Source organism: Osmia bicornis, chromosome 6 (assembly GCF_907164935.1).
Source record: "Osmia bicornis bicornis chromosome 6, iOsmBic2.1, whole genome shotgun sequence".
Taxonomy (NCBI): domain Eukaryota; kingdom Metazoa; phylum Arthropoda; class Insecta; order Hymenoptera; family Megachilidae; genus Osmia; species Osmia bicornis.
The window spans coordinates 10,537,864-10,551,957 of NC_060221.1; the positions used below are offsets into that span (position 1 = coordinate 10,537,864).

At 32.5% G+C, this 14,094-nt stretch overlaps 1 protein-coding gene and 1 long non-coding RNA gene across 3 annotated transcripts in view; one reads left to right on the forward strand and one right to left on the reverse strand.

The window, feature by feature from the left end:
* Positions 1 to 14,094, reverse strand: part of LOC114880798 (glucose dehydrogenase [FAD, quinone]) — a 73,396-nt gene that overhangs the window by 26,736 nt on the left and 32,566 nt on the right. Inside the window, exons 3-5 of the mRNA XM_046286105.1 lie at positions 8,489 to 8,732; positions 7,731 to 7,989; positions 3,005 to 3,265 (exon numbers count right to left, since the gene is read on the reverse strand). Coding sequence (XP_046142061.1) covers positions 3,005 to 3,265; positions 7,731 to 7,989; positions 8,489 to 8,732 — 764 coding nt within the window. The remainder of the gene's footprint in view (positions 1 to 3,004; positions 3,266 to 7,730; positions 7,990 to 8,488; positions 8,733 to 14,094) is intronic.
* Positions 12,192 to 13,017, forward strand: LOC123987863. Of its 2 annotated transcripts, XR_006829501.1 has the most exons (4): positions 12,192 to 12,416; positions 12,513 to 12,588; positions 12,690 to 12,910; positions 12,978 to 13,017. It is a non-coding gene; the product is annotated as an uncharacterized LOC123987863 (long non-coding RNA). The 2 variants fall into 2 exon arrangements; XR_006829500.1 differs by having other exon boundaries at positions 12,690 to 12,996.

Here is a 14,094-nt window from a genome sequence, read left to right on the forward strand (position 1 = left end):
AATTCCAACAAAATTTCGTAAAAAGTAAAATGTTAATATGTAATGTTATACTTTGTTATACGTCAAGTGAAGCAGTTTTTAATCGTCTACAAAAAAGCTTTCAGGCACTTTGGTCACAAATTGATTAGTTCAAGAGAGACGGGGGAGCCTAACGGTCTCTGCCTAAAATATCTTTTAAAATATCAAATTCTTGATCCAAGCGCCTCATTAATGCCGAGCACCTTTCGATTAACGTATAGAAAAGTATGTAGTTCCATTTAAAAAATTAAGGATGATCTTGGAATTTTTTGAACAACTTCACTTCAGGAAACAACACACGCATCAGGTGATGCTCCATTCGACCCCATTTAATTTTCCCTACTGAAATTGTTTTCTATTTTCTATCATTTTAAAAACAAGTTGGGTCAAGTGCAGGAAATACCCTGTATTTAGCTTTTTGTGTTGGTCTATTTTCAGTTATTAAATTTGAAACTGATTGAACATATTTAGGCTAAATTAAGCAATAAAAAAAACTATTAAAAAATTTGAGAAATTCATTCAAAACAGATCTAGGGTGAAAGACCAGGTACTAAAAACTCTAATTTTATCATGATGTACCTAGAAAATTGCGAACTACACAGCATTAATATAATATTAGGTCCACATTTTATAAGTACGTATTAAGTATGTATAATTTTGTAACATTGTATTTTGTATTTTTGTACATTTTCTTGATAATAGAGTTAATAAATAAAAAAAAAAGTTCATTTTGAATTCAAATCCTGCAGTCTTAGTTACAATATTTTATGGGTGATTAATTGTATGAAAAATAAATAAAATTTGGAAATCATTTAAAATCTTTTATTTGGGTAATTAATTCCTTTTTATTATTTTTGTTATTTCTTATTGCATAAATAATTATTTTAAATTGAATTCAAAATTAATAGTTATAAACTATAATTTTTATTTGAACAAAAATTAATGGAAAAAAATTATTTTCTTTTTAAAATTCAAGAATTTCACTTCATGGATGTTTAAAGAATTTTATTTTACATCACCGATATTGAACCTATTAGAAAAACTTCCTTAATTGCTATGTTCGTTAACCAAAATACAAAGAACTTACTGTTAAGCAAAACAAATTTGTTACTAACAGCAAATCAAAATGAAATTGTTATGGCTTTGTAAAAAACTGTAAACTCAAAATTTAAAATAACAATTAGAATCTAGATTTAAACTTAAATTTAAGTACTACGTTTCATCATGTTTGCATTATTGTATATTATGGATGTTTGTCTAGTAGAAACAATCCTCGAATGAGGTTTCAAATGTTTAAAAGAAAAAAAAAGAAAATAAAATTGTGGAGATTTATCCTGGAAAGGAAAATCTAAATATGATTAATGTTGATTTGTGACAGCTGCTATTCCTTCTATTATAATTATTTCCAGCCCTTTTATGGAGTTATTATCGTTACAATAAACATTTCTTTTACTACTACAATCTTTTACTTCCTGTCCTCTGAAGGACACGCAATTCCAATTATTCGCGCAAGAATTGATGTACAATTATTTGAATGAATCATGACTTCCAGATGAATATTTATTTATTACTGAAAGAAAAAATTTCTAATTACACTATTACATAATTTGAAAATATTGAAAAACTGTAATCGTAATATTGATAATTTTGGTGTATATTATCGAACTTTCAAATATATTCAACATACTTTTTGAATGTTGTGAAATTCATAAAACAGAATTTGTTATCAAACGTTAATTTCTTAGCAGGATGATTTTGTGGTTTTAGTCAGTTTGTATAAAAGTCAAACAGTGAATTGAATACCCATATTATAGTTATAGAGATTGAGGATATGGACTAAACTAATTAGGATCTTAGAGTTGGTAACATGTTAAGTAATGATCTTTTTTCTTTATTGAAATAGTGTTTCTTTTGAATTTCCTTTTTCGATTACTAAGCGACAGTTGATTGATGGTTACCATTTTTTGTATTAAGAAATAAAGGCAAGAATAATTGTTACTCACTGTAATGTAAATAACTTTTTTCTTTATCTGTTGCAAATCAAAAGGCAGATTTCGAAACAAAGAAAAATTGAAATAATTTTATAACATAAAAGTACTGCAGAATACTACTTAAGCCATATCAGTATGAAAATCACTACATCAAGGATCAACAAGAGTAACAGGAGCCAAGTAAAAGTGAAACACGGAAAAGTAATTCACGTTTCTCGGATACAGTTATGAGAGAAATGTATAATAACGATGATATTCATACTTAGGATAAATGTACTCAGCGATGTACAGAGCGCTTTTGGGAAAAACTGTGAAAAGAATTTTCTTCTACAAAAATGTATTTTTTATAAGGTCGAACACTGAAATATCAACTTCCGAAGCGCGTATTTCGCTTTTGAACAGCTGACAGCTGAGCAGGTAGCCCATTCTCTAGTGTCCGGGATCAGCGTCCGACCAGAGACACGCGAAAAGACAAGGATGCACATCTGCCTAGTTTTGAGGACGACGAGCCATTTATAGGTTTAAATTACTAGACAGATGTACATCCTTGTCTTTTCACGTTTCTCTTTGTCCGGCCACTGACCCAGAATTTGTTTACTTCTCAGCTGTTCGAAAGCGAAATACGCGCTTCGGAAATTGATATTACAATTTTTAATTACTTATATCTCAAAAACGAAGCTGCAGGTTCATAATCACCGTTCGAATGTAATTAATAACCAACACCCTCGCGATTCAGCTCGCGCTTTATGCGCGCCCTAATTGGGCAGTATTTTTCGTTAATAATCCAAAAATGAATCTTCAACCAACATTTTGGTAAAAGAAAAAGTTGTTCGGGGTCACTCCAGCAACCGCCCATTCCCGGAAATATCGGGAGTTACGGGACACCCTGTATACGTTTTGTAAGTTCAAGGGCTAAGAGGTTTTTTTTGGAGTCGTTGATATGAAGTATAATATATGGTCATTAAACAAATAAAAATTGATATAAAAATAATTACCTCCGCTCACGACCACTTCCTTAGCCACAGAAACACGATGAACCTTTCCATCATGAACGAATTCCACACCCACTGCCCTTTTATTATTATCGAAAAGGATTCTGGTGGCTGTTGAATTCAGCATTACATGTAAATTTCGACGGTTCCTGGCAGGGCGTAGAAATGCTCGAGCTGTTGAAAGTCTTGAACCATTCCTCGAAGTTGTTTGGGCTATGGCGAATCCTGCGTGAGTCCTTCCATTGAGGTCCGCGGTACCATATCCTATAAATAATCAATGTAACGATTCTTATTAATGTAAGTTCGTAGAATTTAATTATTTAGCAAATTAGGAGAATTATCTCTTATTATTTGGACATTTCTATAATAATGAGAGCCCATTGGCGTAACGTGGACCTTTTCCTGGGGTAGGTCAGATCCTTTAGAAAATTAAAATTTGGAATTTTGAAATATATTAATTTTTACGATCCGGAATTTTGGAATTGTGAAATTTTGAAATTCTGAAATTTTGATATTTTTAAATTTTTAAATTTTGGAACTTTTTAAAAGAATACTAACGGTCCACATTTTTAGGGTGCCCAGGCCCATCCTGGCCCCTGTTTATTGTTAGTTACACTAATGGGAAAGCCTGGAAATAATTCTTCGTTAATTTAAATAACATTTTGCGTAAACGTAATTGTAATTATAATTTTAGCTGCAAATACCTAGCTAATTTTAAAGAAAAGAATTTCAATAAATAGTTCTACAGAAAAATAATTTTGTTTTATGCGTAATTCGATGGGTAATTATAAAATTTCATATTTTACATAATGGAACATAACAATATTATTCTTAAATTTTATTTTAAATTTCAAGCTTCGTTAAAAAAGTTAAATGAAAACAAGCTTGATTTCGAGTTACGTAAAGAGATAATGACCTCGTTAGTTTCAGTTTTCAATGACAGCAACAATAATTTACCTTTTGTTATCATTCAAATTCTTTTTTCTGCATTGGAATTCAGAATACATAGATTTTGCTAGAAAAGCAAATCGTAACAAGATCGTACCTGTTCATCCAGGATCAAATTACAATTAGTAATTCTCGAATAATTCAGCAACGACGGAAAGCTACTGGTGAAAATAATGTCGTAATTAGGTAAGTATTATAGTAGCCGTAAGCAACGATCGCGTAACACATTGCTCGATGGACGTCGTCGAAACGGGTCATTAGACTCGCACAAGTAATAACAACGAAATACAGAAGAAACAAGTTCTTCGTGATCATGTAATAACAAGTTTCAGGACACTTAAGTAGATCGTCGCGTTGTTATCCCTTTTTTAACCGACTTCGAAAAGGAGGAGGTTACTCAATTCGATCAGTATGTATTTTTTTTTTTTTGCGTATTCACCGATTACTCCGAGATGGATGGACCAATCGGAACGAAACCTTTTACATCTTGTAGGGTATGTCTTCCGATTGGTCCCATTGAAAAAAAATTTTCATTTTTTCATTGTTATTGCAAAATACAGGAAGTTTTTGATGTCATGATTGGACAATTTCAATGACCTTTCGATATGTTGTCGGGGACATGATTCTGAACAACTTTTTCATTATGCATAATTAACGAAAAGTTTTAGTTTCCGAGATATTTGTGAAAAACTATTGTTACTACTACATTGAATTCTAGCATGCAGTCGCCAATTCTCTACTGTTTCTATATGCATATGTATACTCTGCAAGGCATCTACCGATCGCGATGAAACATTTCACATTTAATAAGAGATATTTCCGCGATGATCCCACTTGCAAAAATGTATGGAACTTGTTAGCGTTAAAAACTATCGTTATTGCAATTAACCAATAAGAACGGTAAACCACCTTACGACATTCTACAAATACTGCTCGTTCCACTAAAAAGTGTGAAATAAAATAATTTTTCAACAAAAAATACAACCGACTTCGAAATGTACTAAAAAGTATGAAATAATTTCTACTTCATTTATACAAATAACCAACAGCTATTAATAAAACCTATTTACTCGTTAAATCGTATACTAAATACATTTCAACCTTTTCGGAGGCGGCGCAAAATTAATAATACCCGAATATACGATGCTGCCAATAACGATTTGATAGGTTGCTGACGCCTGAACTAGGATTTTCCTAGTAGAAGAAAGTTTTTAATTTTGCGCCGCCTCCGAAAAGGTTGAAATGTATTTAGTATACGATTTAACGAGTAAATAGGTTTTATTAATAGCTGTTTGTTATTTGTATAAATGAAGTAGAAATTATTTCATACTTTTTAGTGCATTTCGAAGTCGGTTGTATTTTTTGTTAAAAGTTATTTATACATTACCGTTTCCATAAACATTTCTCGGAGGAATTACTTTTTGACAGGCAGTGAAATTCAATAAATTTAAAAATAATAAATACAGTGTATTTAATTCCTTAGGTACAGTATCGAGTATGGTAGGCTTTCCCAGGGTAACTTGCGACGTCCTGGGGGACGCCCGCCCCCCTCGATTCCATAGGTGACCCTGAGGAGAATAATGTAGGGGAGAGGGTCCCATATACAGGGTGGTTCCAGAATCGTAGTACAAATGGAGTCAGGCTGATTTTATGGCTCTAAATACGACAAAAATCAAGAATAACGAAATACATGGGAGGCTTCGTTTTCGAGAAAGGCGCATTTCAAAATCAGTTTAGGTACACGTGTACCTAATTAATAACACTGTCCAACAGTGAATTGACGTCCTGATTTCCACTAGGCGATTTTTATAGTGTTTTGTACGCTGATTATGAATCAAACCGGTTGCGAACCTGCAAACCGGTTTGCTCTTATACGTACAGTTTTTGAGAAATTTAATTTCGAAAAAGAAACATATTTTTCAGATTTAAACAAATTTTCTGACGTAACCATAACAGATACTAAAATTTTGTTTACACAATAAGATTTTGTAGACTTTCTTGAATATAACGATATTTACCTTTAATACATTATAAATCTTTAAGTATGTTTAAATAATCATTGAACGCGGAGGAACCCCGATTTGGCCCTCAATTTTTTAGGATACTTTTCTATTTATCTGAAAAGGTAGACGTCCAGCATAAAATCGAATTATACCACGCGATAAAGCAGACTTTCATCTTGAAAAAACACTCGGAGAAAGTTGCAATGTTGGTTTTTTTTTATAAGCAAAGTAGCAGAAAGCTTCGCGGGAAACGAAGTATGTACATACCTACTACTGGCAGTGGTGTTTCGCGTCAGGACAGTTACTCGGCGCGGCGGCGTCCCGCCTATACATTGTATAATCGCGATGCAGTTGCTTTTAAGCGCGCAATTATACTAGTTTATTTCAATGAGAAATTTATTATTATTATTATTATTATTTGTTGCTATACTATTAGTATATTTGTTAGCTATGAACTGTTTTATATATTTTTAAAATGTTTGTCTGATATTTTGTGTAAAAAAATTATTAGTTTATTAAAAATATTCATTTAATGGTACTTATATATAATATAATTTATTCTTAGCATGAACATCTTGTGTTCATCGAGCTAAATTAAAATGTTCTCACAGTCGTAGTTTGTGATCCTGCCTTTTCTATTTATATTGTAAAGTTATTGATAAATAACAAATATACCAATAGTACAGCAATAAATAATAATAATAATAACAATAATAATAATAAATTTCACATTGAAGTAAGCTATAATTGCGCGCTTAAAGCAACTGAATGGCGGTAATATGTACATACTTATGTACAGGTGAGACGTCGAGCAACCCTCCTCACGCGGAGCACAACTGTCGGTATTTTAACTTTTTGCGAGTGTTGTTTCAAGATAAAACTCTGCTTTCAGATAAATTGAAAAATATCCTAAAAAATGGATGCCAGATCGGGGTCCCTCCGCGCTCAATGATTTCTTAAACATACTTAAACATTTATAATGTATTAAAGATGGATACCGGTGTATGTAGCTTTCTATTTTGCTGGGCATCGGAACGTGAAAAAAAAGTTAAAATTTGTTGGACAGTGTAACCGATGTTACGTATTATTTTTCATTTTTTTTTTTATTTTGATCTCTGAGAAAACGTGAAAAAAATAGTTTATTCTGAAGACATTGTAAGTCTTGAACATTTAAAACGACTACTCAAAATAAAATTTACTTTATAAAGAGTATAACTTTGCATACGAGAAAATGGTCAACATTTTCAACAACATCTTGCTTAAAAACTGTAAATTAAGCTCAACGAACAATACAGTGGTTAGCCTATTATCTTTATTTATTACGTGTAATGTGTAAAAACAGTCACAATAGCGTTCTACAGTGAAATCCGTAACACGGGTTATGAATTCAGTCAGACGCGTACTTAAAATGATTTTCAAATGCAATTTTCTCGAAAACGAGGCTTCCACGTAATTTTCTTATTCTTGATTTTCAAGCAATTTGATATTCTTGATTCAGCAATATTCTTGATTTTAAGCAATAGAATCACCCTGACGTCGTTAGTATCATGAATTTCGGACCTCCCTGTATAATACAGGTCCCATGTAAGTACATCTATAGGTCTAGGGTCTACTAGCACTTGCGCATTGAATGTAAAATGAATAAAATGAGGTCCTATAGTGCTCCCGTATTTAATATTTTTCAAATCATTTAATAATTTTTAGTTAATTGAGTAATTAAAATTGAATAAATGTACGTAATATACATATATACGAAGAAGGAAATAAAATGTACATACCGAGTTCTTTTCCAGCTTCGAGGATAGCGTAACTTAAAGGTGGATGATAAGGGAACTGAGTGACTGTAAGCGGTCCACCAACACCATGATAACCATAATCCATAGTGTTTGCTTGAAGATTGTCTTCGCTTCTGATGAAATATGGAAGGACATCTTGATAAGACCATCCTATATTACCAAGCCTAGCCCAGTCGTCGTAATCCTTTCGTGAGCCTCTCATGTACATCATTCCATTCATAACGCTCGTTCCACCCAGCACCTGAATAATATTTATATACAAATTTTATTACATTATTACATATGACAAGTAAATAGCATATAATTTTTTTAATGGAAGAGTTTTATATCATGGAAGAATAATTTTTAAAAGACAGCGTAAAATTTACGAAAGGAAATTAATGTGATATAAAAAATTAAATTAAAATTGGGGGTCTCCAAGGTCCGCCGTTCAAGGGTTAATTTCCTTTTTATTAGGTACACTTTGCTCCACACGGTTTTTACATTTTATGTATTCTGAATATTTTATAAAATATTGTAATTGTTTATTATAATAGAACACACGAGTTTGTAGATGTAGATAATTAACTGCTAGTATTTTCAATTTCTTTTTTCAGAGACATAAATTTGAAAATTTCTTAAAATTTGAATCAGAATTTATGATGTTGATTTTGTTTTGTCTGATGACATTTTTTTCTACCTCTTTTTAAATTTATTTTTATCACTGTTAATTTAAATAACAAAACACACAAAATATATACCTTTCCCCTGGGCCAGTAGCATTTTCTATCATCTTTATTCAAACACGCTCCTTCTTCACTTTCAGTATTATACTGCCAGTCAATGTCAGTTCCAATGAAATTAAAGAAAAACGAGGGTATTTGAGTTCCAGTAGGTTCATCTAAGCCAGCTTCTAATAGTAACACTGAAAACCTTGGTTCTTCTGATAACCTTGCTGCTGCTGTCGCTCCTGCACTCCCTCCTCCTATTACCACGAAGTCGTACCTAATCATAAATGCAAAGAACAATAATTTTAACACTTTATGTGTTGTATTCACTTCTATTTTAATTTTGGGTGACAGAAAATTTTTATAAAAATATGTCATCTATTTTATAGTAAGAACGATCTCACTTAACTAATTACAAATAATTTTGTTAATTAGCAGCTAACAGCTTCTTTAACAGAAAAAGATAAATATTACAAAAACAATATATTAGATTCATTATCACTCGAAGGAATTTTCTGTGATTTTAACTTGGCACTTGAAAAATTAATTTCAATTTTTATAGATGAAAAATGACGGAAAGAATTTATTAATAAATAAGATAAAAAAAATGTGCATTGGCATAACTAGATAGAGGTCAAGGTAGGTCTGGCTCCTTCCCTCGAAAATATGGATCTTTACTATCCTATAAAATTCTAAAATTACAAAATGTCCAAAGGATCTGCCCCCCCCCCCCCCCCCCCCCCCCCAGAAGAAGGACCAAATTATGCCAATAGAAATGTACAGCAGAATTGAGAACTGATAATTCCTTTTAAAACAGAGGAATTGAAGTGACAAAAACCGTAAATGTCAACTTCTCTGCAATAGAAAGAAACTTCTAGTTTCTCTAGCTAATAAAGAAAAGATAGGATTTAATAACACTTTGTCCATTTTTAGATGAAGAAAAAGTACATTTTAACCAAAACTTATACAGTTAATAATGACAGTAGAATTAATAATCTTCATTTTAGGATTTAATTACAAAATTCTTTGTGATTGCATTCATGTTTAACTTTATATTTTATAATATGTTGATGTAATTGTTTTTATTTTTCATATGGAGGGTTCTGAGGAGGATACTAAACAGTGTACAGAAAATATAGTATACAAATAAATCAATTTAAAGTTTATAGCATTCAAGTAATAAACGATGTAAGTGTCAAAATGAACAAACATGTGTTTCTTGCTTCTATTTTCACTTTAAACACCTACATATGTATATCGTACACTATCAAGTTCAAAAATACTGGATAATAAGGACAAAAAAATCTCAAATAGTGTAACAGTGTGCATATTTCGAAACCATTCATTAGATATGCAACTATTTAATACAAGCATGTTGCGAATTAGAAACTGGGTTAGAGAAGTCCTAGGTAAAGGCAAGCGAAAGGTGGATTTCTCAGGAGTTCGTTGGGGAAGCTCACACCAAGTGGTAATGGTATTTTGAATGCCACGAGGTGCATACAACCGTATGCACTCTGTGAAATGTACACTTGCCTCGTTGAGGGACGACAACTTACTTTTATGTGCTGAAATATGAGCCTGAACGGCGAGTGTCTTTTATCGCGAGTTTCGTCAACTGCATATTTAACACGGCGGAACTGATGAAACTTTTAATAGCTGTCCCATAAAGATGAATATCATTGTGTTTCGATCTTTTTTACTTTAATTTATCGACTTGAATTCCTTGAAATTAACAAATTGGCCGCCATGGAGGTTATTGGTGATTGATGTCTTAAATTTTGTACATTCGAATAATTAATAATAAAAAAAGGAATACTTTAAGGTTTCAAATTTTAACTTTTCAATTTACTACCTTACATTGTTACTATAATAATAGTTCTATTTAAAGTAATATTTTCCTTTTACTGGGGGTATGCGGGTACCCAAAAATTCGGGTACTCGAACCCCGAGTTTAGGTTAGATAATGACCGAGTTCAGGACCGATTCGATTCGACTCACTCAGTTTCGCTCGGGATTCGGAAAGGTTGTCCGGTACATACAGTTCGGGTACCCATCATCTCAGGACCCGAATATCCTGAAAGTGTTTTCATATGTTATCGTGTATAATCGGAGATAATTGAGTTTCGGATTTCAAGTTGAGCTCAGGTTCCGAAGAGAGTTTGAATCCTGAGTTGCTCAGGGCCCTGAAATTACGAGTATCCGAACAAATTTTTAGAGTCCTGCTCGAACACAAAAAAAGTTTCCAGCCAGATCCCAACCCGAATTTTCGAGTACCCGTACATTCTTATCTTTTCCTTATTCAAGTATGGTTAACTTTCTGTGCCAGTCCCCGATGATCTCCATGCTAATTACCGTGTTAAGTGACGAATAATTAAATTAATGACTCGTACATGAGGTGTATGATTTTCAGTCAAAGTGCATCGTAACAAAAGGTTTAATAGCCGATGCGGTTGCTTCAGACTGCATCCGGCATAAGTGTAAGTGCAGATGCACCAGCCTGATGTGATGCAACGGCAGAGAATTATTGGAACAATGGAACATGGGCTATTACGCGTGGATACACACACGCAACAATTTCACGGATAAGGCATGCATGGATGCTCACTTTCCAAGAGAAGCAACGGAACACTTTTTTACGACGACGTTGTTATGTGAACCGTGTCCGCGACAATTAAGACCATGTTTAGCGACGATGTCGTTCTAGAAGGCGAACGGGTCGTTGCTCAAGGAAGTTTATTGGTTCGCTGAGATTCTTCCGGTATTTCCGACACGTTTCGTTGCTTCGGCGACGTTTTTAGAAGATTATGCGCTCGAATAGGGAACAGGAAGAATTTATCGAACATGTGCGGAAGAATCGAAGATCAGATGGAAAATTGAGATGGGTTTTAAACGCGGATTGTTTAGAATTTTTTTCAAAGAAAGAGGTTTAATCGTATCACGTGACGAGTTGCCGCCTCCTGATGCCTTACGAATTTAAGATAATCGAAGAAAACGATGCTCGTAAGAACGAAGCGCGTGATGTTGTGCCAAATGCCATGATCGCCGGGAAATACGTGAAGTCAAATCACGGAAGAAAGAATCAGAACAAAGCAGCGGACAATAAAAGTGACGATAGCTCGAAAGTGAAGTGCTTTCGATGTAAGAAATTCGGTCACCTAGTATCTGACAAGTAAACCTACCCAAGTGTTACACTCCGATTTTGATGAGCTTTGAATATTTTGTAGTCTAGGTCAAAATAAGAAACACGTATTTTTTTATACGTGCCCATACGGCCATTAAAGGGGTGAAACACCCTCTTGAAAAAAATCAGTTTTTATATTTCTGAGCTAATACCGCCGAAATGGTAAAAAATATTAAAAAAAGTTTCAAACAAAAGATTTATTATGTTTAATGTACTTTATAACAGTGTACTCCGATTTTTTTTAAATATCATTTTTTTCAAAATTCTCACCCCCTCCCTCAATTTAAAAAATTTTTTAAATTTATCTTATAGCAAAGCGGATAGTATATTTAATGACAAATTCAAACATATATGATAGAGTTGTATTCCAAAAACAAATTTTTCTGAAATAAGCTAAATTATATACCTCTATATCACTATGCGTGAATTCCATTCGTGCGCTCGGTCTAGCCGCGGTCTCCTAGCACGAGTCAAAGGAAACGGGAACATAAACAAGTGACTTCGGCGAGTGTGTACCAGGCCCTCTAAGCTCCACTCTTGTGATTTTTATGCAAATTTTAGGTTTACGCCTCACTACCAGGAGGCGCTGATGTCACTTCTCTACATGCATAGCTTGTATCACTGATTTTAACACACAACTAAAGATATCGTGACGTCATGTTCCCGCGAAATTTGTCGCCGCGTTTTTCAATTGTTTCAAAATTTAAAGAGACAAAAGAAATATGGCGCACATGGTTGCACATGGTGTGATGGTGGCAGCGTAGGTGATTGAATTTCCAGGTTCGTGAATTCCGTTATTATAATTATTACTATTATTATTACTATTGCTATTATTATTATGACTATTATGATTATTGAAAAAGATATTTTTTAAAGTTTTTTCTAGGTGTTTAGGTTTGTCAATAACTTCTGCTGATGAGATGCAGTAACAGGAGGAGAAGCTAGAAATTAAGTAAGTACAGAATGTTTTAAAATTGTTACTGAAAACATAACTGTTTACATTGCTATTTTAGTAATATATTTAATTTTAATTATTAAAATGTATCTTTAAAGAAAGAGGAAGAAACTATGCATCATCAGAGGGTGTATTAACGAAAACAGCAGGATGTTCTCCTTCCCCTTAGAGAGAAAGGATAAGAAGAGGATGGCACAGTGGGTGGAAGTATGTGACAACCCAAAGAAATTCTGAGTGATCTGTAGTAGATACTTTAAAGAAAAATACTTCATGAGGAAAAGATTAACAACATCAGCAGTTCCAACACTGAACTTACTTGGTAATTACTCTTATGTATACTTTTTATAGCATATGTAAATAATTGTTAATGAAAATATTTATTACAGTGTCAGAGACTACCTCTATTAAAATAGAGCAACAAGACACCTGCATGCAAATGAAAAGAAGAAAAAGAGGAAAATTGTAAGTGTTCAGTTTACATATACAATATATGTATAAAACCATTAACATGGTATTAATACACTAAGCATATATAATAATACTTTTTACATGAAGTGTATGTATAATATTATATAATTTTGTTGTTATAGTTAAACCTGACTGCACCAGAGGAGTGGAGAACGTGATTTTCGATTGCATGTTATTGTATATTATTATTGATATATATATATTTATTATATTTTAGGAAAAATTTAATATATTTCCATTACTATACATATATTGTTGTAATATTTTCCTTTCCTTTATTTTTATTTTTCAAAGTTTTGAATAAGTAAGACCATGCACACGTATGTAGGGACCATGTGCTTGTGTGTGTACCTCACCGATATCATTTATATGTGTTTGTAGCGACACCAGCGATCCTGGTAGTGAGGCGTAACACTAATTTTAGTTACAGCATTAAATACGGGAGTTTGGAGGGCCTGGTGTGTACTGCCATGTCCATGAATCCAAGAAATATTTTGAATTTACTATGTAAAACTTTTGATCAACCACAGATCAAAAACATAATAATACAAAAAGCAAATAAAAAGATTATATATTTAATGAAATTTAAAAGTACACATATGTATGTATAAAATATACATGTAAAGTACATATGTATATATGTATAAAAGACATAGGATCATAAGTTTAGAACATATTTATGTAAGAAAAAGACATTTAAAAAATAAACGTAGTAATAGCTACTGATAACGAGATACGGATACGAATGGAACGGGCGTATAGTGATATAGAAGTATATTTAGCTTATTTCAGAAAAATTTGTTTTTGGAATACAACTCTATCATATATGTTTGAATTTGTCATTAAATATACTATCCGCTTTGCTATAAGATAAATTAAAAAAATTTTTTAAATTGAGGGAGGGGGTGAGAATTTTGAAAAAATCGGAGTATACTGTTATAAAGTACATTAAACATAATAAATCTTTTGTTTGAAACGTTTTTTTATATTTTTTACCATTTCGGCGGTATTAGCTCAGAAATATAAAAACTGATT